This window comes from Canis lupus, chromosome 2 (genome assembly GCF_003254725.2).
Source record: "Canis lupus dingo isolate Sandy chromosome 2, ASM325472v2, whole genome shotgun sequence".
NCBI lineage: Eukaryota > Metazoa > Chordata > Mammalia > Carnivora > Canidae > Canis > Canis lupus.
This window is the reverse complement of record NC_064244.1, coordinates 65,360,926-65,387,716: the sequence shown is the minus strand read 5'-3', so window position 1 is coordinate 65,387,716 and position 26,791 is coordinate 65,360,926. Positions and strand designations below refer to the sequence as shown.

The window sequence follows — 26,791 nt, the reverse complement described above, 5'->3', positions numbered from 1 at the left end:
TTCGCCCATACCACAGGATCCTGCTTGGGCTATGCACAATTGCAGCCCTGGAACATGGGGGAGCTAAAGACCCATAGGCAACCCTCAACTAATGGGGAAAGGAACCAGTAGATAAAGGCCCCTGTCCCTCACCTTTGGGGGACAATCCAGGGGACATCCTATATGCTTTTCAGGAGGTGCCAATGGAGTTGAATGCTGGTGACCCAGAACAGCAATCTCAGTGACACATGCCCATGATCGAGTTCCTCCTTCTCTGCCTTATTCTCTTGCTCCCTCAGTCCTATTTCTTAGGAACATCTCCCAAATAATCTGCCTATACCCAAGTCCTTGTTTAGGCCCTGCCTTCAGGGAAACCCAGGCTCAGAGGAATATCAGGGACTCTCAGAAATTGGAGGCACCAAAGAGGAGGACCCTGAGGACCGAAAGAAGAAATGACACATAGAATCACCTGGACCCTGGAAGTGTTGTGGGGACAGGGACCCCAATCTTTACACTTTCCATCCCCCTGGCCCAAGATGTTGGCAAACAGATCACACACAGGGTGCTGGGCAGAAGTTCAGAATACATTTGTTTAACACATTCCTTGAGGGCTATCTGCCAGGTGCCAGGCCAGGATCTGTGCCCAAAAGTGCAACAGACCCAGACCCTGCCCTCAAGGAGCCCCCAGGCAGGTGGGAGACAGATGGGTCAATAGAGAATGCCAGCACAGAAGGATGTGCTCCACAACGGGAGGCAACACGGAGCACCATTAGAGCCCACACAACAGTTACCCAGACAAGGGCCACAGGGAAGAACCAGTGTAGCAGTTGGCACAGAAGTTTCATTTTTAAGGAGAGGTGGGATTTAGCAGGTTAAAAATGGGTGGAGAAGGGCATTCCCTATAGAGGGGACAAGGCCCGAAAGTAAGAGGTAGCAGGATATATTCAGGGTCTTGCACACCATTTGGCTATTCCTAGAGCAAAGAGTGTGGGAAGGGGAAGGAAAGCCCTTTAGAATTCAGAGAAGGTGGATGCCATCATGAAATGACAGTAACTGGGGAAAAAGAAGCCGGGGAGACCGCCTTTCCTCCAGTAAGTGTATCAGACATGGCTGGTTGCCTAGTCAGTAGGCGGTCCCTTCTTTCTTCCTTGATAGCACGTCCCCCCATTAGACTCGCTTGGGTGTCTGGCAGCCTGGTGCTCCAGGGAGGCGTGGCTAGTTCAAAACAATCATGTCAATCCACTCCTCTTGTCAATAGTGGATTTAGGTGTGAGCCATGATACAATTCTGGCCAATGAAGCATGAGGAGGAGTCAGGAGTATTCTGGGAAACTGCTCCTTGTTCTTAAAATGGGGCACAGGAGAAAGTTCTCTTCTTTTTAACCTTTGGTGGTTATTGGGTGAGGATGTGTTGCCTGGGGCTGCAGCAGCCATTTTGTGACTTTGAGCAAACAACTTTGAGGATGAAGCCAGGCTGTGGATGCCAGGGCCAAAAGATAAAATGGTCATGGGTTCATGCTAGGTCACTAAATTAACTAACAGAGAAGAGACTACCCAAGGCTTCTAGATGCATCACATAACACGTCCCCAGATGGCCAAGACCATTTTGAATTGATTCTATGGTTTGCTGGCTTGCAGCCAGAAGCATCTCTATTAATTATACCTCTTAGGGTTGCAAAGCAACATTGAGTATGATTCCCACCTCCCAAAGCTTGAACATAGTTGCATTGAGAGTGCATGCAAAGGTCAGTGAGGCAGCAGTGTGACCAGAGGATAGATGCATGCTTGGGTCATGGGACCAGATGTGAGGAGCCTGAAGGCAGGGACCATAGCCTGGATCTGGCATAAGGAGACAAGGAATCTCTGGGGGCTCTAAACAAGGCAGGGGCATGAGGAAAACCATAACTGAAGATCACTCTGGTGAGAATGTAGAAGGTAGATAGCAGGGGGCTCGGGCAGAGGGGAGGAGGCATCAGGGTTGCTACCTTGAGACACAGACATGGAGAAAAAAAGAATAAGCCCAGGGTCTTTTTGAAACAGTCAGGCCTCCAGCAGAGTTTGTCATGAGTTTTCTGTAGTCAAAGAAGCTAGGGAGACCTTTGAGATGTGTCTCATGCACAGTGTACCCTGGGAGAGATGAGCTCCCACCCCCTTGCCTATGCTAGCACATGACAATCTTGCCCCGATCTTTGCCCCCTGGCCCATGTCACGTGGCAACCTAGAGGGATTTCTGGCCCTAGTGACTCCCAATCCCCTATCATACCACTTTGGTGCCTTTGCCTAGAGTTTTGGAAGGTTTAGGGGCAATTCTGTACTGGTATATGCATGCATGTGCTTGTATGTGTACATGCCTGCATGTGTGTGTGTGTGCGTGCGTGTGTGTGTGTGTGTGTGTGTCAGAGAGAGGGAGGAAGAGAGAGAAGATGAGTGTGACCCACTAGGACAAACCTATCTCTCACCAGCTCTGGGAACCAGGGCAAGCTACTGAATTCTAGAGCTCTGGTCTCCTATCTGTAAACCAGGAACAGTAACAGCTAACATTTATTGAGCATTTATTCTGGGCCAAACGCTATTCTAGGTGTTTAACCTGCATTAACCCTCATCCTTACACATATGCCTCACAAATCCATAATCTTAGAACTTTGATTATCTCTTTTCTCACAAAATGAGGAATCCCATGCACGAGGAGGGTAAGAGACTTCCCCAGAGTCACACAGTTAATAATGGGCAGAGCCTGGCTTGAACCCACATTCTAAACCACACGATCTTAACCACTTCACTGTAGCTTATGGAATGTGGTAAGAATTCAATGCAAGAAAGCACAGCAAGTGCCTAGCAGAGTGCTGGCTCAGCATCAGTGTCTGGGAAATTCCATCTTACTGCCCTGGTCAGCTGACTGCAAGTGCGAGCACTGCACAGAAATCTGCGTGGCCTGTGTGTCCTCAGAAGGCTCTGCACATGCAGGCAGGGCTGTGCGTATACAGGATTGTATGTATATGCAAACATGTGTCTGCTGTAGGGGCTCACCGAGGAGCAAGACAGAGCCCCTTTGCAGACCCAAAAAAAATGCCTCAGCATTGGGGCACTTGAGATCCAAAGTCGGTTAGAAACAAAGCCACCCAACTGCAGAGAAGGCAGCTAATGAGTACCTCCTGGGGGAGGGGTGCCCTGGAATTGTGCAGCCAGGGTTCCCTGAGGTGCTGCAGAACCATAGCCTCTGGCCTCACTGCACTCCATGGCTAGCCCTTGCACAGGAATGACCCTGTAGACATGAACCTCAGCCAGCTGGACCCTCCCACACCCCAGTGAGCTGGGCCAGGAGGAACTCTTGCCAGGAAGTTTGCAGACTGATAAATCACAATCTACTAGATGACCTGTTTTTAACATTTGATTCCAAGATCTAGCCTAACCAGGACTTGATTCTGAGTCCCCGAGGCTATGTTCCGGAGCATGGTCATCCTGTCAGCAGCACAGGGGCCCAGGCCAAGTTAGCCTCCAAGGCTGGGGCCAAGCGCTCTGCTTCAAATCATGTGCAATTTAAAGCCTGAGAAGACCTGTTCCAAGGGAAGGGCTAGATACCTCCTTAGATATCTCACGGACGTCTGACAGCTGAATCCAGGCATGAAGAGTAAGATGAAAAGATACCAGCCAGGAAACCAGGAGGTCAGTATCCTTACCCTGGCTCTGTGCTCTATCCATTCAGATAACTCCTTCCCTCTCTGGGTTTCAATTACCCATCTGCACAATAAGAGGGTTGGACTTAGCTGCCTGTGGGCTCTAGGCAGTCCTGACATTTTAAGAATCCATGAATCCATTAAATAGCTTTCAGTACAGACTGCCCAGTTCAGAGTGGCAGGGAAACAGAGGAGAGCAGCAGATTCAGAAGACCACGCACATAATTCATAAGATCACAAATGGTCCAAGACCCAAGGAATCATCAAAGTCCCATGACCACCCCGGGTCTGCCCAGGCCCGCAAGCCAAGCCCCCTCACCTCCCTCACCTGGAGAATGAGGCTGATAGCCATGGCTTTATAAGAATAAGGGGCAGAGGAAATGCCAAAAGCCACGAACAAAGTCACAGCGAAGGCCAGCAGGTTGGTCGTGATCTCCAGCCTCAGTGATATCCATCGCAAGGATGACAGGAACATCAACAGGTAGTTATTATGCGCATCAGTCAGCCTCTTAAACCTCAGAAAGAAAGGAAAACCACATGTGCTTGTCTGACCCAGAGTTCTGTGGGAGTGGACACAGGTTGCTTCCCTAGAATCCAGCTCCCCACTCCAACCAAAGGAACCTGGTTTTTCTTCAGGGGTTTCCTCCCTGCCTCTCTTCCCTTCCTCAGCCATGGAGTTGACCTGACCTCAGATGGAGGAGTAGGCTCCGACTGACTTAAGGCCTATCAAGACAGGCTCTTTCATGATGATTTCTTGATGATTGGTCCATCATCAATTAGGGTAAGTTCCCTAATGGGGCCAATGAGAATGAATAAATGCCAGGATTCATGAGTGGGTGAAGGGAAGCAACCCCTTCCCATTATCTATCCATGTCAGAGTGAGGGCTCTGTCTGTCTTATTCGCTGCCATCTTCCCAGTGGGTGCTGAGCACCTGGTAGCTGAGTGACTGCATCACTCCAGGATGCCCCCAGTCTCAGCATCTGCACAATCCTTGAGTGCTCAACACTGCTGGGAGAGCTAGTGCCATGGCTCGTCCAATATTCCAGTTAACCAAACACCCATTGTCTCCTCAAGTGTTATCAGGCTTTGAGCCTCAGCTCAGATGCCATGTCACCCCCTGCCCCACCCCCAGCTGCAGGCCACTTCTTTTCCCTCTGAACTCTTATGGCCTTTTATCTGCTTTTCTCCTACGCTGTTGATCATATTCAACCCTGTATTATCACAAAACTGTGTCTCTGTCTCCTGTCTTCCACCAGACTGAGCATCTTATGGTTTGGTGCAGACCATGTATGATTGATGTTTACAAATGAGTAAGTTCACATGACACAATGAAGCCTCAGCAGCAATCATAGGATGTTTCTGTTGGCTTCAGCAAACATTTAGAAGGCAAATCTATAGGTATGAATAGTGAAGGAAATTCTGTTATTTAGAAAGCTATCGTTCCTTGTATTTTATTAAAATTAGATACCTATTTGGAAGTGAAAGAAAAAGAACCATGCAAGAAGCGCTGACCCAGCCATACTTCTTACTAATAATTATATTAAGACGTATACACAATGCCACAGGTCTTTAAGTTTTACAGATATTTTCCATAGAACTTACCCTTGCTATTCCTATTAGCATTATCTCACAGATGAGGTCCTGGAGGATCAGGAATAAAACAATGGGAGGAGGACACTATTCCCTGATGGATCGTTGCTTACCTTCCTGCCTCCCACCATCCCCACAGCCCCAACCTCCTCAGACGCCAGCAGCAGGACTCACTCGCTGATGAAGTCTTCAGCTTTTCCATAGACATGGATGGAGCTCAGGCCCTGAAGAGTGGTGAGAATGTGGGAGAACAGAGGGGAGCGGCTGTAGTTCTCCAGCCTCTTGAACACGTTGATGGGTGCCTTAAACATCCTGCATCAAGAATGAGAGGGAGTTGGGGCACTTGGGTGGCTCATTTGGTTAAACGTCTGCCTCCAGCTCAGGCCATGATCATGGGATCCTGGGATTGAGTCCTGTATCGGGGTCCCTGCTCAGCAAGGAGTCCACTTGAGATTCTCTCAACCTCTGCCCCTCCTCTCACTTGTGCTCTCCTCTCTCTCTCTCTCTCTCAACTAAATAAGTAAAATCTTTTTAAAAAAGAAGAAGAAGAAGAAGAAGAAGAAGAAGAAGAAAGGAGAAGGACGAGAAGAAGAAGAAGAAGAAGAAGAAGAAGAAGAAGAAGAAGAAGAAGAAGAAGAAGAAAGAAGAAAGAAGAAAGAAGAAAGAAAAAAGAAGAAAGAAGAAGAAGAAGAAGAATGAGAGGGAGTGACCTGGGCCATCAACCTCAGGGACCACTCAGTTCTACCTAGATTCCAGCCTTGTATCCCAAGTCACAGACCCAGCTCACAAGCAGAAAGAACCTACTTACGAAAAAAAAATAAGGCAAAGAGTAAATAATATGACTCCCATCAACAGAATGTATGGAGACAGCACACTGACAGCCAACAGGATAGCGACCACCATCAAAGACAGGAGCAGAAACTCTTCAGCAACAACAGGCAACAACTGGTCCATGGCATCCAAGTCCCCCGCAAAGCAGTTCAGGAGTCGGCCTGTTGGGGTTGTGTCAAAGAAGCTCATGGGGCTGCAAGAAACCTGCAGAGACAAAAGCAACCCAGATCAACAGCTAGCTGCCCTCCTTGCTCTGGGACTTGAGGAAGATGTCAGTTGCCCTTAGGCTCTGAATATGTGCAGGATGCTGCCTAAGGGGTGTGCTGGGGAGGTGGTGGAGAGCGATGGTGAAAAGCAAGAGCTCCACAGTCTATCTGCCTGGGTTCCTCTACCCACTGCTGTGTGACTTTGGGCATAAGTTACTTAACCCTTCTGAATCTCAATGTCTTCATTTGTAAAATGGGGTTGATAACAACCCCATTGTGGTCGTGGTGAAGATTGCACACCTCTGCAAATAGGCTAAAACCTCTGAGTTGTACAACTTAAAAGGGTGAGTTTTATGAATATGTGAATCATATCTTAATAAAACTGGAAGGAAGGAAGGAAGGAAGGAAGGAAGGAAGGAAGGAAGGAAGGAAGGGAGGGAGGGAAGGAGGGAAGGGAGGAAGGGAAAGAGGGAGGGAGGGAAGAAAGGAAGGAAGGGGTAATACACTGAAAGTCTCAGAACAGTTTCTGTCTCCTAATTAGCATTCCATTAAAACTAGCTCTGATTATTTTCTACAGATGGGACCATTTTCCAGGATTGCCCAAGATTAGTAGCAGCAGCTCCACTGCGATTTCATATTATTTGGTGTCTTGGGTAGAATTTAAGCATGACCACCCCTTCTTGAAGGTGGTGTCCTAACTTGGTCTCTTAAGCAGCGGACAGAAGACCCTTTGGCAATCAAAGAACATTTCACACTACAAGGACTCTAATGAAAGCATCTAGTTCGGTGTGCTCATTTTACAGAAGAGGAAACTGAAGGCCAGACAAGGGAAGGCTGCTCAGTAATCTGCCCAAGGTACCAAAGTAGTTAATGGCAAAACTGTGACCAGACCTCCCAGGGCTCCCTGACCTCCCCCTGCCCCAGCACAGCCACGCTCTTTACAGAAGTCATTTCTTAAAGGTTTGTGGCACTGAGCTGCTGACCAATGGACCACTTTCATTTCCCTATGTATTTCTCAAGCTGTAATACAAGAAAAAGACATAAATAGAAGTTAATTGTATCTATTAAAGCCAAAAACAAAGGAAGGAATGAAAGTGGGGGAAGGAAAGTGCATTTTGATTATCAATAAATAGTAATTATTAGAGTCACCAAGTGCCCCTTACAGCAGTTCTCATTGCAAATGCCCGGGCACTGCTGACCAAGTGCAGTTCATGTTCATGTTCCCGCTGTCAGGTGGGAGGGGAGGCAGTGAGGTTGGGAGAGGCACGTGATGGATGAGCTTCCTCACTCTCTCTGCCTCTAAATTACCTTTCATCTTCTCTCCAGAATCTTTTTGTGAAATGCATAAGCAAAAGGAACAAGAACGGTCACAGTCACTTGAAGAAGTCACAATCATCCCCTCCAGGACTCTGAGCACTCACGGGGGCAGGGGTGGTGGTGGAGATGGTGGTGCAGGGAGAGAGGTGCACAGGAGCAGGATGCAGTTCAGCTGTGGTGAGTCAGCCGTCTTTGTTTGTTTGTTTGTTTGTTTGTTTTAAGTTTTTAATTAAATTCCGGGTAGTTAACATACAGTGCAATATTAGTTTTAGGTGTATACTATTTTTCTTTTCTTTTTTTTTAAAGATTTTTTATTTTATTTATTCACGAGACACACACACAGAGAGAGAGAGAGAGAGAGAGAGAGAGAGGCAGCAGAGACGAAGCAGGCTCCATGCAAGGAGCCCGACCTGGGACTTGATCCCGGGTCTCCAGGATCACACCCTGGGCTGCAGGCGAGTCAGCCGTCTTTGTGAGAGCCTACCATCACTCAGGACTTTAGGGACAGATGGTGGGGACATGGAGACAGGGCTTCTGGTGCCCCATAAGTGTCAAAATAATCTGTTTTTGCAGTTTGTTGTTTGTAGTTGAGCCCATTATCTCAGAGGTTTGTCCTTCACTGTGAATATTTATAAGTACAAAGGCAAATTTAAAAGCAATGAAGCTATAAAAGAACTACAAAAAGAAACATATTGTAAATACGAAGCATATTTTCTAATGGGAACAAAAACTTGAAAAAAATAATAAAATAGGAATTATCACTTTGAGGCATATTTCCAGAATCTTGGAGTGCAGAGTCAGAATCTAAGAAGTCATAGTAAAGGTAGTAAACAGTGGCTGGCCTCAGGGAGAATATTCCTCTCTTGCTGTCTGGTTCCAGAAGCCTGCTGCTTTATGTGAGGTGTGAGGTGTGGGGAAATGCCTCCAACTCATGTTCCCCACATTGAAATACTTAATGTCAATACAGTTTGCATTCAGTCTACAAGGAATGATGGATGTTCTCCTCACCTCCCAAGAATGCTCATGAAAATCCCTGTTCTACCCCTCTGAGTACCTGTCCTCCTAGATTCCATTCAGTTCCCCAGAAATGCTCTCTCTTCACTTCCTAATTTAAGTTGGCTAAAGTGCTTCAACTCTTCCTTCAGCTCATAGCAGAGGGGTCCCTTCCTCCAAGAAGGCTTCTTGGACTCCCACCCTTCCCCCCACCACCCACATGCTGGGATTAGGTGCCTGTTAGGTTCTTAGGAACCCATGGGTTCCCATCCAGTGGGTAATTTTCCACACTATGTTACAACAGCCTGTTTCCTCATCAATCTTCCTCAATATACTATAAGGCCATGATGGTCTGAACCATACCTGCATTTTTCATTACCCACTGCCCAATGCCCACCCAGTACCTGCACATAGTAACATCCGGTGAGGGGGAGAACCATGACATTTCCAGGAGACAGTGTGATATCGCAGACGATTTGGTATTTTAACCAAAACATATTCTCACCATAACACACAAGGATCTCAGTCCTCTCATATGTAAAATAAGGATCATAGGACCACTTCAAAAAGAACCCAGAACAATTAGAAGCAACTCTGTATGTGACAGTGCTCAGCCAATAGAGACAAGCATTGGTGTGACCATTGACCCTCCAGCAAGACACTAAGCTTTTAGAATCATCCTGCTAGCAGTGGGAGAGCTTCTATGCCCCCAGCTCCTTCTGTGGCCTGCTCCCACCCACCTAGTAGCCCAGTGTACACTTGCAACTATATGACATTCTGGAAAGGGCAAAACTTTGGAGACAGTAAGAAAGATAAGCAGTTGTCAGGATTTGAGGGGGAGGGAGGGATGAATAGGTAGAGCAAAGAGGACTTTTAGGGCAGTGAAACTTTCTATATGAGTCTTTATGGCAGATACATGTCAATATATGTGTGTCCAAACCCATAGAATGTATAATGCAAACAGTGAACCTTAATGTGAACCATGGACTTTAGATAATACTACTACTACTAATAATAATAATAATAATAAATGTATTGATATTGGCTCATCAGTTGTAATAAACATCCCACGCTAATGCAACATGTTAATAACAGGAGAAACTGGGGGATTGGTGAGGGACACATCTCATCTCACTCTGTACTTTCAACTCAATTTTTCTTAAAAACTGCTCAAAAAAATAGTCTAGCAATTTAAAAAAAAAAAAGAAAATGAAAAAGAAAACTGGGCAAGCCTGTGGCCTCAGCCATGCCCAGGCCATACCTTGTTGAGGAGCTCATTGTGCAATGCTGAGGATGCTTTCCTTGTGATCTTGGCGAAAAACCCCGAGAAGCAGACACCTATGCAGATTAGTAGCAGGACACTGAGTCCATACACCAGTTGATAACACAGCAGCTGAGGGTTGTCCAGTATGTCACCTGGGTCTGCAGTAGTTCCGTTGTTCTCTTGGCTGCTATTGGTCTTCAAGAAAAAACAGTGTGGTTTGTTAAGAAATAGTTGGTTTTGTTCCCCATTTCTGGCACAAAGCTCCTAAAATCCCTGTAATTTCCTAAGTGATGGGGTACTGGGAGCATCTTTTGTTCTAATATTTGGCCTTTGACTATGGTTCCTGACATAAGAACTTCTAAGACCCTTGGAGTCTCTGGAGCAATTAGAGTGTCTTTTTGTAGCTACTGAGATGGCTGGTGGGGGGAGGGGACTAGATAGCTGCAGGATGGAGAACTGGTCTTCAGAAAGACCAAACCATGAGTAGAAGTTTGGAACTTTCAACTCCACCCCCCACTGTCTGCACGGGGAGTGGAGCTGGAGATTGAATTAATAATTGATCATGCCTATGTGATGAAGCCACCATAAAATCCCTAAAGTGTGGGGTTCAGAGACCTTCTAGGTTGATGAACACATCCACATGCCAGGAGGGTTGTGCACCCCAACTCCACAGAGACAGAAGCTCCTGCACTCAGAGCCCTTCCTGATCTTACCCTATGTACTGCTTCATCCGGCCATTCATCTGTATCCTTTACTATATCCCTTCCAAAAAGCTGGTACCATGGTATTCCCTGAGTTCTGTGAACCATTCCAGCAAATGATCAAATCCTAAAAGGGGGTCATTGGAACCCCCAACAGATAGCTGGTCTGCCAGAAGTACAGGAGGTCCAGAGTTATGATTAGTATTTGAAGCACAGATAGTCTTGTGGGACTGCATTCACTCCATGTCATGTCGGAATTGTAGGACACACAGATGGTGTCCAGAGAGTTAGAGAAAACTGCATATTGCATTGTGTGGGAATAGAGGAAAACTGAGTTTTCTTTCTTTGGGGAGTCAGATCGAATTTTTTTAAAAACTGAATTCAGAGTGAAATTCAATGGGGAGAGAAAATCCTTCTTCCTGGAGCCACATTTACACTCAGTAGCTGGTGCAGGGTGAAACTATATGTGCAAACCTCCCTGCTTGGTGCTTTTGCTTTTCCCTCCCTCTCTCTTCTCACTGCCTTGCCCTGGATTAGGCCCTCATTGTCTGTCTGTCCTGCCACTATACAGCAGGCAAACTAGTCTGTCTCCCTGACTGCAGCTCTTCTCCCCACTGCACCACTCACTCTACCCTGATTGTTCTAAACTCAGCTCCCTGAATGACTTCTTTTCGTCCTTCTTTCAATGCATCTTTGTCACAAGGAAGCCTGATTTCTAATGAGCCTATTTTCTTCTGCCAGGGTAGAAAATGACTTGATAAATTCACTCTTTGGTGTTAGAAATTTGTGCTAAAAAAAAGAAAAAAGAAAAAGAAACTTGTGCTAGATTATCACCCGGCATCATTCCTGGTGCTTCTACATTCCTCACTATGATGCAAGGGAGAGCTTGGGAACTTGATTTCCCAGACTCCTGCCAGCATGGTCTCAGGTGTTAGATTTTCACAAAGAGAGGCAGTCTCAGGAAATCTCAAAGCTGAAATAGAAGAAGCCATCATACGCTGGTGGCAACTGTGGACATGTAGGTGGCACATGAAGTTTGGCCAGGGACTTGCAGGCATCCTTCTGATAATCAGCCACTTTAGAGCTACCCACTGCTGGGGTCGCTGGAGCTCTTCCAATGACTGGGTAGCCTCTAATTCCTATATTGAATCTTTGGAAGCTATAAATCCTTCAAGTGGCTTCTGTTTTCTGGACCAAACCCTGCCTGACACATAACCCAAAGGTTAACCAAGCAGACCTCTGGGCAAACATGGCTTGGAATCAGAATACCAAGTTCAAGTCCCACCAGGGAACTTCACATCCCAGGGCAGGTTATTTTCTTCTCTAAGCACAGTTTCTTCTGTAAAATGGAGATAGTGCCTATCTCCGAATGTGGTTGCAAAGATTAATGAATTAACCAGGCACATAACAGCTGAAAACTGCAGGTTTCTCAACACAGGATGACTCCTTCCAAATCCCTGCACTAAAAAACTTAACCAAACTTTAGCATGGCTTCTAGCAGCTCAAAGCATGTCCATAGGAGGACCCCAGCCCCTGCCCCCCATCAAAATGCCTGCCTGAGGAAGTTCAACCACCACCAGGAAAAGTTACCACTTGTTCTAGCCAACACCTGATGGCATGCTCCCTTTCTCAGAGCACCTACTAAAAAGTGCACATAGCTGTGAATATGTAGCTCTTACAACTCAAAGCATCTCTTCCTAGGACCTAGAAACCGTGACTTTGACATGTAACCATCAGGAAGGATAGGGCCTCTGTCTCTGCGGAAGATTAGGGTCCTAACTTTGATAACTGTCAGCTAGTGGACCCCTGAGCTCATCACATTCACACCCACCAACCCTTGGTAAGTTTCATTTCTCTGAATCTACTGAGCCCTCACGTTCATTCTCTTTTTAAAATGCCCACATCAACTGTGCATTCAAAAGGCCCAAATCAGAATGGCTCTTGGCAATTTCCCTGACACGGTAGTAACTGAGTAAAATGTTTCTTCCTTGTTTTTACTAACACCAGCTATGCTTATATTTGATGTGGCCTCTTTGCCCCCAACAAGAAATGCAGATGCACATTTTAAATAAAGCAAAGTGAAAAGGCAAAATCACCAAGGTGGAATGTAATGCATTCTTGAGGACTGGTTTGGGGACAGAAACCTCTTGGTTTTCTCCTGATGAGACAGCACTTATGGCCACTCATTCTGTGAACACAGGGGACCAGAGCTGGGAGGGAGCCCTACCATGTTCCAGCTCTCAGAAGTCTTCTTTAGAGCTCTTCCACTTGTTAATTTGGTAATGGCAAGCTCTGGACCTGTTATGGGGTTCCACAACCTATAATCTGATCTTTATGGGGCCCACGAAGTAAGAAGCTGCCCCACTCCATACCAGCCCACAGAAACACACCCCACTCCCACTGTAACACTTACCCCTGAGCCCTGCTCCAGCCAATAGCTCAGCCACCAGAAGTTGAAGGTCGTGAGGAAGATGATCCCCATCATGAGAAAGAAAACAATGGCAAACACCATGTAACCTGGGGAGGGAGAGGAAGGGTGACACACAGGTGTCACAAGAAGGTAAACAGCAATGGCTAATATGTAACCATCAAGAAGGATAGGGCCTCTGTCTCCCAGTCATTGCAAGCCCTTGCATCTCCCTGACCTACACATACCTTGGATGCCTTGAAGGACTGGAAAGGGCTGGTTTCCAAGGTTAGAAAGCTCAAGAGTCAAATCCTGGGACTCTACTACTTGCAGGCTATGTTAGCCTGGGCAAAGTATCAAATGTCAGTGACATTCCACTTCTTTACCTATGAAATGGTAATGGTAGTCATTCTAGCTACATGGGGTCACCCTTAAGATGATAGGCAATAATGTATACCAAATACCCAACCCAGTGCCTGGCACAAAAGCAGTATTCTAGAGTAGTCCCCCTTATGTGGGTCCTGATAATTCAATCTTCAAGATAATAATAGCTACCTTTTTAAAAGACTTTATTTATTTATTGGGGGAGAGAGAACATGAGAGGGGGAAAGGGCAGAGGGACAAGCAGACTCTGTGCTGATCCAGAGCCCAATGCAGGGCTTGATCCCAGGACCCTGAGATCATGACCTGTTCTTAAGTCAGACACTTGACTAAGCACCTGGGTGCCCCACAATAACTACCTTTTATGTGGTAGGACTATTATATACTATGTGCCAGGCATAGTACTAAACATGGATATTTATTTTTTAGTTAGTTATTCCTAACCTTGTTTATTGGGTCTCCAAGAGAGGAAGAAACATGTCCAAGGTCATAGAGGTGTTATGTAGTAGAGCTTGGATTCAAAAAAGTCAAGGATGGGAAAATCCAAAGCGTCCCCTCTTTCAGCATCTGTCCCTTGCTCTAGCACTCTACCCACCTATCCAGTCTGTGAGCCACACCCATATATTTTTTTAAGATTTTATCTTTTAAGTAATCTCTATATCCAATGTAGAACTCAAACTTACAACCCTGAGATCCAGAGTTGCATGCTCTACCAACTGAGTCAGCCAGGCAGCCCACCCTTATTCCTTCTCTTGAATTCAACCCCTCTTAAGTTCCACTCATGGGCCATCTCTTCTTTGATGACATGTGAGACTATGCCTGGCCATGGAGATCTTTCCTGCTACATGGTAAATGCGAATGTCATAATTCTCCAGCTAGATTCCACGGTTGGCTCTTAGATGCCTTTATACCCCCTTTCCCTCCAGAGTCTGCTTAGCACAGTGCCTGGTCCATAATAGGTACTTTGTAAATACAGATCAATTGGTTGCTGGATTCATTCACTCATTCACAAGCATTTTCTGTTCCCCATTCTGGCTAGACACTATTATGCCCTGCAGGAGTGCCCATGGTAGAAGGGGTAGGGATGGTGATCTATGCACAGCCTACCCCTTCCTCCCCTAGACAGGTAGAAAGAAGATACACCTCACGCAGGGTTGGGTTCCAAAGTCAATCAAAAGTAAAACGTTGACAAGGAATTTGAGTTACTTTCAAAAATCTCTTAAATTTATTTAAAAGTACAGTATCATATACTCAGTCGTGTTTATAACATTGAACAGTTATATTTATATGAATTCGGTAACATATGCCCTTTAGTAAACCATTAGCTTTGAAACTTCTAGCTCCCATCGCCTGAGAAATGTATTTTAATGTATACCAGAATAAAAGCTTCACCAATGTCAATATATGAAATGCATACAGATATTTTCTATTCTATTCTATTTTTCTCCTTTCAGGGCTGCTTATACTCCACTCAAGTGATTTCACAACCCACTAGTGGGTCAGGACTTACAGCTTGAACACCACTTAAATAAACAGTACTGAACAGACTATGTCTGTATTTCCTACATTCTTGATGCTGTGGCAATTGGGGCCTTGATCCTGGGGAGGCTGTGCTTCCCGGGGCCAACTAATCCCTAGAAACAGCAAATGACTTCCTGTGAGCACATCTGTGTTAAACAAACCAACCAATCCACAGCCCATACTCCCAACCACCTCCTCATGAAATTCATGCAGCAAGCCAATATTCCTGCCCTACATCATCCCAGGGCCAGGTGCCAGATAACTAGGGACCACTTGTATAGCGCAGCACCCCCCAGACTTATTCAAACTATATAATCCTAAGGTTACTCAGCATACCTACCCTGCCTTACTCACTCCTTCCCACAAAACCCCCAATAAGGGCTCCTGGCTATCTTCTCCCTTCCCTCTGCCTCCTGATCAACCTGGTGCTTCCCTGTATGGCCCTGCATGGCAAGCTGTGTCTCCTGTTTCTAGGGATCTATGAACATAAACATCTTCCTTTGTGACAATAATTTCCATGTCTGCATGTCTTACCATCCTGATCAAAATAAATCCCAGGTACATTTTAACACAACGTGAAACTTAACTTCCAGCATGGACTATGGTGGTGAGTCACTATAGTTGACGGGCTGAGATTGGAATTGTGCAAGTCAAACCCACGATTGGCATGACTCCCCAGTGCCTCTCTATCTCACATGACTGCACACATTCCAGCCTGACCCAGTTTCGGGGGCAGGGCCAGTCAGAGAGAGAGTGCTGGGCCCAGATGGCAGCTGGCCCACCGTACCTCCACTTGCCCGGATGTAATGGTGGTAGACTCTCCATCCTAGAGACCCTTCTTCCATCATCTCCTTTCTTGTGAGCTGATTCTCCAGCACTGGATCAGAGTAAGAGAAGAAGGAAATGATGTGCTTCTCAATCGTTTGCAAGAAGAGCTTTTGCAAAGCCCTCTGTCCCTGACTTCCACCGTTTACCAGCTTCCTCACCTTCCAGCTGCAGAGCCCCACCCAAGTCCGACTCTAACCCGCATGTTTCCGTGGAAGACTCTGCTGAAGGTAACTCTGACCTGGACTTCAGAGCCTGGGCAGGGGTTCCATCCCCAGCCATTCAGTAACTCTGGTGAGGGGGGGGAGGAAGGGTTGCTGGGGTGCCCAAGAACATGATGGGTTGTGAAAGGCAGCAGGAGAGAATGAAGAAAGCAATGATCTGAGACCAGAAAACTGGGTTCCAGAATGGTCATTACAATACTGTGCAATCTCAGGCAAATCACTTAACCTCTCTATTTCCTTATCTGGCAGCTGGCAGGCCTATATAGATGGTTAGTAACATGCTTTGCAGCAATATGCTTCTGAAAACAACTATACACTAGCTCAGACAGACTTATCCTAGAGTGGAGCAGGGAAACCAGCACCTGGGAAGTACCAGCAGATGCTGCTAATGACAAAGGCAACAACAGGAAGCAGCACTCTGGGGGGGCGTGGTTGTCCCTATCCGCAGCTCTCCTTCTTCTACTAAACCCTAATTTCTCCTGGGGAAGAGGGCCCTCTTCCTAGAATTTGAATCTTAAGGGAAATCACACTAGGATGAAAAATATATGGAGTAGGTTTTCCTCAAAAAGATTTTGCACCTGTTCCTAATACTTACACCCTAAAATTGCTGAGGCCTGCTTCTTCAACTTTTCCTTTCATTCTGTGACCTATATACCTGTTCCTTCCAATTATTTTTCCGCCCAAAATGTTTTCTGACAGGAGCCTCCAATATGCTAGGCATTGTCCTAAGGCCTCCCTCCAACTGACCTCATCTTATCTCCACTATGACCCTGCAGAGTAAGCACTATTAGCTTCACTTTTGCAAATGAGGGTTTAGAGAGGTTATGTTGCTTGGCCAAGGTCACACAGCTTTGTAAGCAGCAGAGCTGGAATTCAATTCCAGAACTGTCTTGCTTTAAAAATGGAGGTCTTTCTGCCCTGCTGCCCTGTCTCGGAAAAGATCAAGGCCCGAGCTTCTGGATATCCGAGACTGGGCCCAATTCATTTCTGATTTCTAATACCTTGGTTTTCAACATTTACTTTCAACAAACATGTAATGAATGACTGTCTAGCAGCCTTAAGTTAAATTTATGCCACTCCAGGCTTAAGCTACCACACCCTGCCTTTGCCTCTACACACCCTCAGTTCTGCCCCCACAGCATTCACTTCTAGGATCCTCAGGCCTCCTAACCAGCACAGTTCATGCCCCGCGGCCCTCAACTACATGGATCTGTAACCTGTGTATGTGATGTCTAGGAACCTGGACAGTGAGGGACAGGGCCCCATCTGGGGTCCAGGAGGAAATACTAGGACTTCTGGACAGGCAGGCAGGCAAATGTTCTCTCCCTGTTCCCCAGCACCATTACCATCATTTTCATGAAGAATTTCTTCCTGGCAGGTGGTCCAGGCCTGCCCTTGCCCCTGAGGGTCTTCTGCTGTCTCTACTGTGTCCTGCAGTTTGTCCTGGGAAGAAAACACATGCCATGAATGCAAGAGATGCTCCTCTCTGTGGGTAGCAAGGGTGGGATGGGGTGAGGTGGAAATCACCTGTGTGGCTTTTCCAAGCATCTTCTGGATGAGTTGGGCATATCGCCCTTTTTTCTGTATTAATTCACTGTGAATTCCTTTTTCACAGATTTTCCCATCTTCTAAGAAAATGATCTGGTCACAAAGTGCTAAGTACTAAAGAGTCAGAAGAAATAAGGTGTTCAGTAAGCATACAAAAAGATATTCAACTTCATCATTCAACAGGAAAATACAAACTTAAATCATAATAAAATATTATTTTATATCCCCAGGCTTACAAAAATCTTAAAACATTGCGTAAGTGCTGGTGATGACTGGAGGTATAGGGAACTCTCATAAAGGGTAGGGGGTGTTGTAGTCTAGTGCAAATACTTGGGAAAACAACTTGATAATATCTAGTAAAATTAAATATTTAAGAATTTTGAACTAACAATTGGACTCCTAAAACTCTACCCCCCAAAACTCGCAAACATGTATAAAGATACATACAAAAGGTGCCTGGGTGCCTCAGTCAGTTACGTGTCTGCCTATGGCTCAGGTCATGATATAGGGTCCTGAGATGGAGCCCCACATTGGGCTCCATGCTCAGCAGAGAGCCTGCTTCTCCCTCTCCTTCTGCTGGCTCTCTTTCCTTCTCTATCTCAAATCAATAAATAAAATCTTAAAAAAAAAAAGACACCTATGAAAAGAAGTATGCCAAAGCATTTTTTTGTAAAAGTGAAAAATGGGAAACAACCTAGATGTACATCGTAGGAGAATAAATTCTGTTCTATTCAGATACTGGAATGCTATACCAGTGAGAATTAAATCAAGTTGCACATACCAACATGGAAGAGCTCAAAAATACAATGTTGAGTGAAATAAGCAAATTACAGAAAGTCACAGAAAGCAAACTATCAATTATATAAAGCTTTAAAATATGCAAAAGGACACTTTATCAAGTCTAGAGATTCATACACATGTCGTAAGGTTATGGAGACCTGCATGAGAATGACAAACAGCAAAGTGAAGGAAGCAGGAAGCTGAATGCAATCCGAGAGGGATCCATGTTCAAGGGCGTCATCTGGGTGGTAGATGGATGGATTTTCATTAGATTATTTTATAAACTGTTTTTATGTCTGAAATATTTTGTACCCCCAAAATAGGCCAAAATGGAAGGAGAGGGATAAGTAATAATACTGTCTTGAGGCCAAAACCTAATACGGAAATACTTGGGTAAAGGCATTATGAGAGACAGCCCCCATATGTCACTGCATGTCATCAGAGACTTTGAGAATTCTCTGAAAGTTTTTCTTCTTTTTTTCCCTAACTTTAAAAGAGCAGCCAACCCATAAAATCTCGAAAAAGACCTTAAAATATGGCTTCAATATTTACCAGCCACAGAAATCTTTTACCAGCCTGTCCTCTCCACATAGAAACAGAAGAGATCAGGTTTTTTATAATGCCCCCCTCAAATGTTGAGGTCTAGTCTGAGATGAAGGGGTGGCTGCTGTGAAGTTATTACTGAATCAATAGCAGAAACATGAGGATCTACGTTAGCCATCGGTCATGGCCAGAGCCCTGAAAGGGTGGTTACCTGCAGCTGGTGGGTCACCAGAATGATGGTCTTCCCACTGAGCATCTTCTTAATGCACTCCTCAAAGATGTGCTTCCCCACGTGGGTGTCCACAGCAGACAGGGGGTCATCCAGCAGATAGAGCTCGCGGTCAGAGTAGACGGCACGCGCCAGGCTGATCCTCTGCTTCTGCCCCCCAGAGAGGTTGAGGCCCCGCTCCCCAATCTGCAAATAGGCAGTCAAAGGCACTGTGTCTAGAGGATGAGACCGGTGAGGAGTGCTCAAACCACCCAGGTGTCCAGATGTGACAGCCTGAACCCCCTCGGTGCACCCTCCTGGTCATCTAATGATTTGGCACCCCCAGTATTCAAAAAAATATTTTTCAAAATTTGCTTAGTAAGGAATGAAAAAAATGATTTTCAGTTAATTAAAATTTTATAACTCATAATTAGATACAATATTTCTAAACCTGTCTGTCAACTTCTTTTATTTTTTTAAGATTTTATTTATTTATTCATGACAGACACAAAGAGAGAGAAGCAGAGACACAGGCAGAGGGAGAAGCAGGCTCCGTGCAGGGAGCCCGACGTGGGACTCAATCCAGGGTCTCCAGGATCAGGCCCTGGGCTGAAGGCAGCGCTAAACCACTGAGGCACCTGGGTTGCCCTGTCTGTCAACTTCTTAAGTGGCATTTTAAAACTTTAGCAGTTTAGATTTTTAAAAAATCATTTCTAAGAAAGAGAACCTCCTTACATCTTATTTGGGTTTTATTTTATTTTATTTATTTTTTGGTTTTTATAAATTTATTTTTTACTGGTGTTCAATTTGCCAACATATAGAATAACACCCAGTGCTCATCCCATCAAATGCCTCCCTCAGTGCCCATCACCCAGTCATCCCCCCCCCCGCCCACCTCCCCTTCCACCACCCCTAGTTCGTTTCCCAAAGTTAGGAGTCTCTCATGTTCTTTTTATTTGGGTTTTAAATCTGTTGACAGTGACCATCGACCTGCAGGACCACCAGACCTCACTGTCTAAGACTGTAGGACATACAGCCACTCAACAGGACAGGGGGGCAATGGCTGGAAGAGGCTCTATTGTTGCTGTCATGGGAAGGACTATCCTACATGACGCCTTATGTCAGGAGTTACTTCCTCACTCCACAGATGCTTACTAAGTGCCTGCTATGCTCTCATGATGAGCTGACACCCACTCTAGCTGGGCATGTTCACAGCACTTTGTATGTATCAGCTCATCTAAACTTCAAGCATGATGAAGTCCATACTCCTTGATGCCATTCTATGGACCACACTTTCTCCTTCCTGCTGAAGAGATAACCCTGAACAAGATAACTGAGTTCTCTGCCCTCAAGGGTTTACAGACTCACCTTTAAAAGAAGGGTAATAGAAGCAGTGACCTCCTAGACCTCCTAGAATTACCTGAGGGGTTTGCCTAAGACAATGCATTCAAGTTGCTACAATAGTCTTTTGCATCTGCTAAGTGCTCCGCAGACTGAGAAAATAAGTAATAAATAAGACAACAATATTGCTTTTATCTTACAAAGGTCTTATGTAGATTAAAGGTGGCTACAGATGTGAAAGATGGTGAATTATCAAGAAAATGTGAATCACATTGCTGCTGGAAAGCCTTGGCTACTGCTCCCACTGGCAAAGGAAGAGCTGGCCAGAGGGGGCAGGGCGGGACAGGGGAGAGGACACAAGAGGGGGATGGATGGGAGGTTTCTCATCTTCACAGGTCTCGAGGGCTTTGCTCCAAAAGGAGTTTGAGGTCAGCTCCCCATGCTTGCGAGGTAAGGTAGGCTCTTTGCCAGCTATCCATAGGAGATAAGCCCCAGTTCCCTCTCCGAGTAGGGAAGGCTTTGAGGCTTCATGGGCTGCTTTGGGGAAATAGCCAAATTCCCTCCTCTACCTACCCAGGAAGGTAGCCTGAGGACCCCAAAGAACCATTACAAAGGCACCATCGCAACAGAGATGGGGGACCCTCACCTCCCACTCACCTCTGTCATGTCTCCAAAGGGCAGAATTTCCAGGTCGTGGTTCAGGGAGCAGCAATGGAGCACCTGGAGGTACCTGCAAAGGACGGAGAACTGACAAACAAGAGGCCCAGCCGCAGGCCCCCTAACCTTGCCAAGTTGGGAAGAGAAAGGTCTTGGGTTCCATGCTGAGAAATTTGGACTTGATCCTGTGTTCAATCATAAAGCACTGGAGGATTTTTGCATTTCCTTCTTTCCTTCATTTCTTTTAATCTAATACATGCATTAAGTAAATATTAGAACAGAGCAACAGCAACAAAAAGGCATAATGAAAAGCAAGTCTCCCTCATTTTGGACTCAGTGGCTTTCCTCAGAAGCAGCCACTATTATAGTTTCTTAGGTATTCATTCAGAAATAACGTGGTTGTATGCATCTGTGTGCAGCATGTATAGGTTTGTTTTGTTTTCATGGCACCACAGTATTTCATTATATAGCTGCAACATAAATTATTTAACCAGTGTTCCTGTGATGGACACTAGGGTTGTTTCTAGCCTTTTGCTGCTATGAACAATGTGTAGTATGAATACTTTTGTATATTGGCCTTTGTGTCCATGGTGACCCTATCTATGCGTTAAATTCCTAGTAGTGCTAAATCTAAGAATTGGTGCATTTTTATTTCTGACCGGACACTTCAAAACTGCCCAATGAGTTGTATCAGTCTGAAAGCAGAACAATGACGAGAGCTATGTTTCTGGAGGCAGGAACAGAGCAGGAGAAACCGGAGAGAGGGAGCCAAGGTCACGTGGGAACAAGTCAAGCAGGAGATCACAGGCAAGACCTGGCAGCAGAGATTGGAGAAGAAGAGAGAAAGACGAGACTTATTTAGGAGATAGAGTTGTCCAAGATGGGTGACCAATTAGATGAGAAGTATCAGAGCAGGAGGCATTGGGTTTGCTGGGACACACAGTCCAATGATGCCAGTAAACTGAGATGGACAAGTTGGGGAAAAAGCAGGCAAGATGGGTGAGCAGAGTGCTCTTGAGCTGGTGTTTGACCTGACAAGGAAGAGCCCACAGGACAACCAGGTGGAGGTGGCCAGTCCATGCATCTACACATCTCCCAGTGTTGCTGCTGGGGGAAGATTGCCAAAATCAAGCAAATGGTCAATGGAGGCCAGGGTCCGCCAGAGTTGGAAGCACAACTGTAGCATTCAGGGCAGCTTTTGTGGATTCTCCACTGAATAGACTTCACTCATGACTTGCAAGTGCATATCTCAAGCAGGTTAACCCCGGACCCTGGGAGGGAGAGGGCACAAAAGGCAAGGATGGTGGCAGACGGCCCACCAGTTTGGACCACGAATCCAAACTGTTTTCTTCTACATCGTGCAACCTCATCACCCCATTCGTTTCACCTTTTGACTTAGAGGTGGGGCATTAATGAATACAAATGAAGTTTGAAAGTAATGTTTTTAGAGGGGGAAGAATATTTTGACTCATCTAACAGCTAAGCATGAAGTTTCTGACAACAATGGGGTTCAAATCGTGGTTCTGTCATAACCTCCAAGCTCTGTGGCTTTAGATCATTTAACTTTTGGAGGCCTCAGCTCTTGGAGACTCTTCTAGAAAATGGATAGGATAATGATCTTTCTTTCACAGTGAGGAGAAAATACGTGGATGCATATAAATGAGCACACAGCAAGTGTTAGCGGTTGTCAAATTACTATTAGCAGCAGGGGATCCCTCCCCCAAGCAGCCCCATGCAGCTGTGTCCCTCCTGGACCCTCCAAGAAACTTACCGGGCCTTGTCATACTGGCGTCCCATGAGGATGTTCTCCCTGACGTTACCCCCTATGATCCAGGCCTGCTGAGGGACATAAGCCAGGCTTCCATGCACTCCCACTGAGCCCTCCAGCAAGTGCATCTGCAGCAGAGTGAGTCCAGCCTCAGAATGAGCAGAACAGGGGTGGACCCTGCCTAGCTCAGCAGCCACAGGGCCCGAGGACTACCCTCTAGGGTAGGGGGTCTACCCTCTAGGATCCTGGGGACTTTCCTGTGTAAATGGGACTTTTAACATGGTCCTGCCAGGCCTACCAGTGAGTCCAGGGATGGTCCTGGGAACATGGGGCAGCAGCCGGAGCTAAACCAGTTCCTCCTATGACTTGAATCCCAGGTCTGCACTGAAGACACCTCATACTTTTTCTTTCTTTTATTTCCCCAGCCCCATTCTCTAGCAAGTGGTGCCTCTATGTTCTTCACAGTGAGACAGAAAGTTCCAGGTCATCTCTGACCATTCCTGGATACCAACAGAATCGTTACCAATGTTTTTAGGTGTGATGATGTCATTGCGCACAGATGGGGAAATGTGCTTATTTTGGGGATGTCATGATGAAGTAATAAGTGGGAAATGCCTCATAATCTCTGTAATTTAAAATAGTTCTACAAAATGTGTTTCTACACAAATGTGGCAAAAATGCAAATGCTATCAGCTGTTGAATCTAGGTGGTGGGTATATGGGTCTTTAGTGTCATCCTGCTTTTCTGTTTGATAAATTTAAGAGGGATCCCTGGGTGGCGCAGCGGTTTGGCGCCTGCCTTTGGCCCAGGGTGCAATCCTGGAGACCCGGGATCGAATCCCACGTCGGGCTCCCAGTGCATGGAGCCTGCTTCTCCCTCTGCCTGTGTCTCTGCCTCTCTCTCTCTCTGTGACTATCATAAATAAATAAAATTTAAAAAAGAATTTAAGAAAACACACACACACACACACACACACACACACACACACACACACACACACGGCTATAACCTCCATCCCTACCACCCCAGCATTGGACCTCATCGTCTTGTGCCCCTTCCTCTTTATAATTCCATATGCTTCCTGCTTCGGATTTGGAGCCAGGCTTTAATTAATAAGAACAATATTTTGTAATAACATCTTTTTGTTTGTCCTTTATTAGATGGACAGTGACTATTTATTTCAAGAGGAAACTGACAAACCACTAGCCACACAGAAAGGTGGCCTTGGATGGAGGCTTCTAGGAGACTTTGCTATGGGAAAAAAAAGCTCTGACACCACGTGGACCTGGGTTTTAACCCTGGCTCCTCCCTCACCTGTTGTGTGACCCTGGGCAAGTCAGCTCTCTGAACTTCATCTGCTCATCTATAAACTGGCCATAATGGCTGTGCCTTCCCCATGTGCCTCGTTTTCAGGTTGAAGGAAAAAATGAGAAGCCAGGGCACAGGGCCTGAGATGTAAGTACTATTCAAACTGTTTTCTATTTTTGTAAAAGTAGAATCTATCTTCCCAGTTACCAAGAAGTTAGAGCAAGGCCATCACATGTGGAGCATGAAGAAATGAGCTGTCGAGAAAGAGGTCTATGGACATTATGACCACATTTCAAGGAGGTGATGAGTTTGGCTATAATATTTGGGAGAAAGAGCTGAGGGAAGAGCTGGATAAAGGAAGAACCTTCTAATTCTCCCAACAGCATGGGAGAGAGGGATGACAGGCAAAGAAAGGAAGGGGCAGAGAGAGAAGCCCAGGACTGGGTAAGGCTGGGGCTGAGTGGGGAAGTGCTGATGAGAACTCCCTTAGGGAGGTGGCCATAAATGCACCCCAGGTATCACGGCTGTTTTAAGGTGTTGTTCAGTGAGGGATGTGCAATATGACCTCAATTGTTTGGAGGGAACAAGTTGGGGATTGTTGGAAACTGGAGAAAGGGTGTGCTGAGCCTGGCTGCAGACGATGCAGACCTCACTGACCGGTGCTGGGGTGGCTTAATCGGTTAAGAGTCGGCCTTCGGTTCATGTCATGATCTCAGGGTCCTGGGATTGAGCCCACCATCAGGCTCCCTGCTCAGCGGGGAGTCTGCTTCTCCCTCTGCCTCTGTCCCTCCCCTTGCTCCTCGTGCTTTCTCTCTCTCTCTCTCTCTCTAAGAAATAAATAAAATATTAAAAAAAAAAAGAATATCCATTGACCATGGAATTGTAGGGTTCAGATCTCAAGGGCAGGGGCACCCAGTAGACACATAAATTCTAGTGCTGGAGTGCAAGTAAGACAATCCCATCCCATGTGGGAGGGCCTCCTCTCCCCAACCCCTCCTTCCTTCCTCCTCCCCCTTTCTCCCTCCACATTGGACTCCTAATGCTGTATCACAAGGGACACATGTCCTTTTCTGAGCCTGGCCTCATGGAATGATTTTTATTATCATATTAAACTTTGAGACATGCTGTATCATCACCCTGATAGCTGGTTGATTACAAACAGGGTGAGGAAAGCACAGAGAACAGGTGAGGGCAGACCTCTAGGGGATCTAAGAGGTAGCACTCCTAGCTGGAGGGTGAGAAGGAGGTATATTTATAACACACCTCCCCCTCAGTGCATCCCATCTGTTCTCAACTCATAAAAATTCTATTGGCTCAGACTCCATTAAGCAAGAAAGGGACGGTGTGGCTACCTCGGGGAACTCAGGCTTGAGAGTCCCTGGACTGCCTGTGGGTGTGCATGCATGTGGTCACAAGTCACTTACCTCTCCCAGGATGGCTGATAGCAGGCTGCTTTTGCCACTCCCAGTGTTGCCACAGACCCCCAACATGGTCCCCTGAAAAGCCAAGGAGGACAGAGTGACATTGGGACAACCCTACAACTCACCCAGGGAGGGTCTGTTGTTTGAACACAAAAGGACAAACAGAAAACAAAATAACCACACAGACCCCAAGGCCCATCAGACTAGCAAAGCTCAAGAGGTGGGATGCTATTACCTCAAAAGAAGGAAGTTGCATGGAGGTGGCAGAGAGGAATTCATAGGTAGGTCGTCCTAATGGGTAAGAAATCCAAATTCCAGATCTGCACCAATTCTACTCTATGATCCTGGGCAAGTCACTCAGCCTCTCTGTGCCTCAGTTTCTTCGTGTGTAAAATAAGGATAGTGAAGCCAGCCTCACAGAATTCATGCATGCATTCACTCATTTATTCATTCACTCCTCCATCAAATAGTGTTTAAGTTTCTCCCATGATCCAAGTAATGAAGAAAAGAACTTTCATGCTATGTTTTAGTGAGGAGACATAAACCATGAAATAAATAAGTAATATCAGATGATGATAAACCATTTAAGTAAAACGAATTGGCTACTATGAACCAAAGCAATTTTACTATGAACCAAAGCAATTTTGCTAGCCAATGGCTTGGCTAGCAAAGCCTTCTTAAAGCAGTTGTCGTCGCAGCTGAGACCTATATGACAAGAAAGAGCCAGACACAGGAAGATCTGGCAGTGCCAGGCTGTGGGAGCAACGGGTGCAAAGGTCCCGAGACAGGAACAAAGTTGGCTGCCAAAGTGCTACAAGAGGGCTAGTGTAGCTGGTGTGAAGGGAATGAGTGGGAGAAGGGGTGAGAGACATGGACAGGGTGTTCGGGGATACCTAGGCTATATCTTAAGTGCAGTGGGAAGTCACTGAAGGGTTTAAGCAAGAGAGTGACTTGAATTGGTTTATGGTTTAGAAAGACCCTCTGTCCACTGCACAGGAATGCATAGTAAGAGGGCAAAAGTGCAAACAAATGGGCTGATAAGGAGAGGAGCTGGAACAGCATGATGGTGGCTGGGGCTAGGGCAGTTGGTAGGGGGTGTGATTGGTGAGAGGTGGCTGGATTCAGGAGAGAGCTGACTGGGTTGGTGGGAGGGAGGGAACGCAATCAAGTTTGACTTGAAAGTGCAGAGGTGAAGTTTGGACAAGAAGGAAAGCTTGGCCCTGCAAATGTTAGTCAGAGAAGAAGCCAGGTAAGGCGAGTTCACAGAAAAATCAAATTGAAACACGTAGAGTTGTGCTTGGCAC

General features: G+C 46.0%; 1 protein-coding gene and 1 long non-coding RNA gene across 3 annotated transcripts in view; one reads left to right on the top strand and one right to left on the bottom strand.

The window, feature by feature from the left end:
- The window catches only part of LOC112660253 (ATP-binding cassette sub-family C member 12), a 162,288-nt gene that overhangs the window by 102,911 nt on the left and 32,586 nt on the right, over positions 1–26,791 (bottom strand). The window contains exons 12-23 of one of the 2 annotated variants that reach the window (XM_035714028.2): positions 25,491–25,562; positions 22,762–22,886; positions 20,991–21,063; positions 18,996–19,199; positions 17,441–17,575; positions 17,260–17,356; positions 15,652–15,741; positions 12,969–13,072; positions 9,852–10,049; positions 6,052–6,278; positions 5,418–5,555; positions 3,981–4,167 (exon numbers count right to left, since the gene is read on the bottom strand). In XM_035714028.2, the coding sequence (XP_035569921.1) occupies positions 3,981–4,167; positions 5,418–5,555; positions 6,052–6,278; positions 9,852–10,049; positions 12,969–13,072; positions 15,652–15,741; positions 17,260–17,356; positions 17,441–17,575; positions 18,996–19,199; positions 20,991–21,063; positions 22,762–22,886; positions 25,491–25,562 (1,650 nt within the window). The remainder of the gene's footprint in view (positions 1–3,980; positions 4,168–5,417; positions 5,556–6,051; positions 6,279–9,851; positions 10,050–12,968; positions 13,073–15,651; positions 15,742–17,259; positions 17,357–17,440; positions 17,576–18,995; positions 19,200–20,990; positions 21,064–22,761; positions 22,887–25,490; positions 25,563–26,791) is intronic. The other variant, XM_049098184.1, reaches the window with a different exon arrangement.
- Positions 15,573–17,684, top strand: LOC118354141 (uncharacterized). Its single transcript, XR_004814153.1, has 2 exons — positions 15,573–15,919; positions 17,529–17,684. It is a non-coding gene; the product is annotated as an uncharacterized LOC118354141 (long non-coding RNA).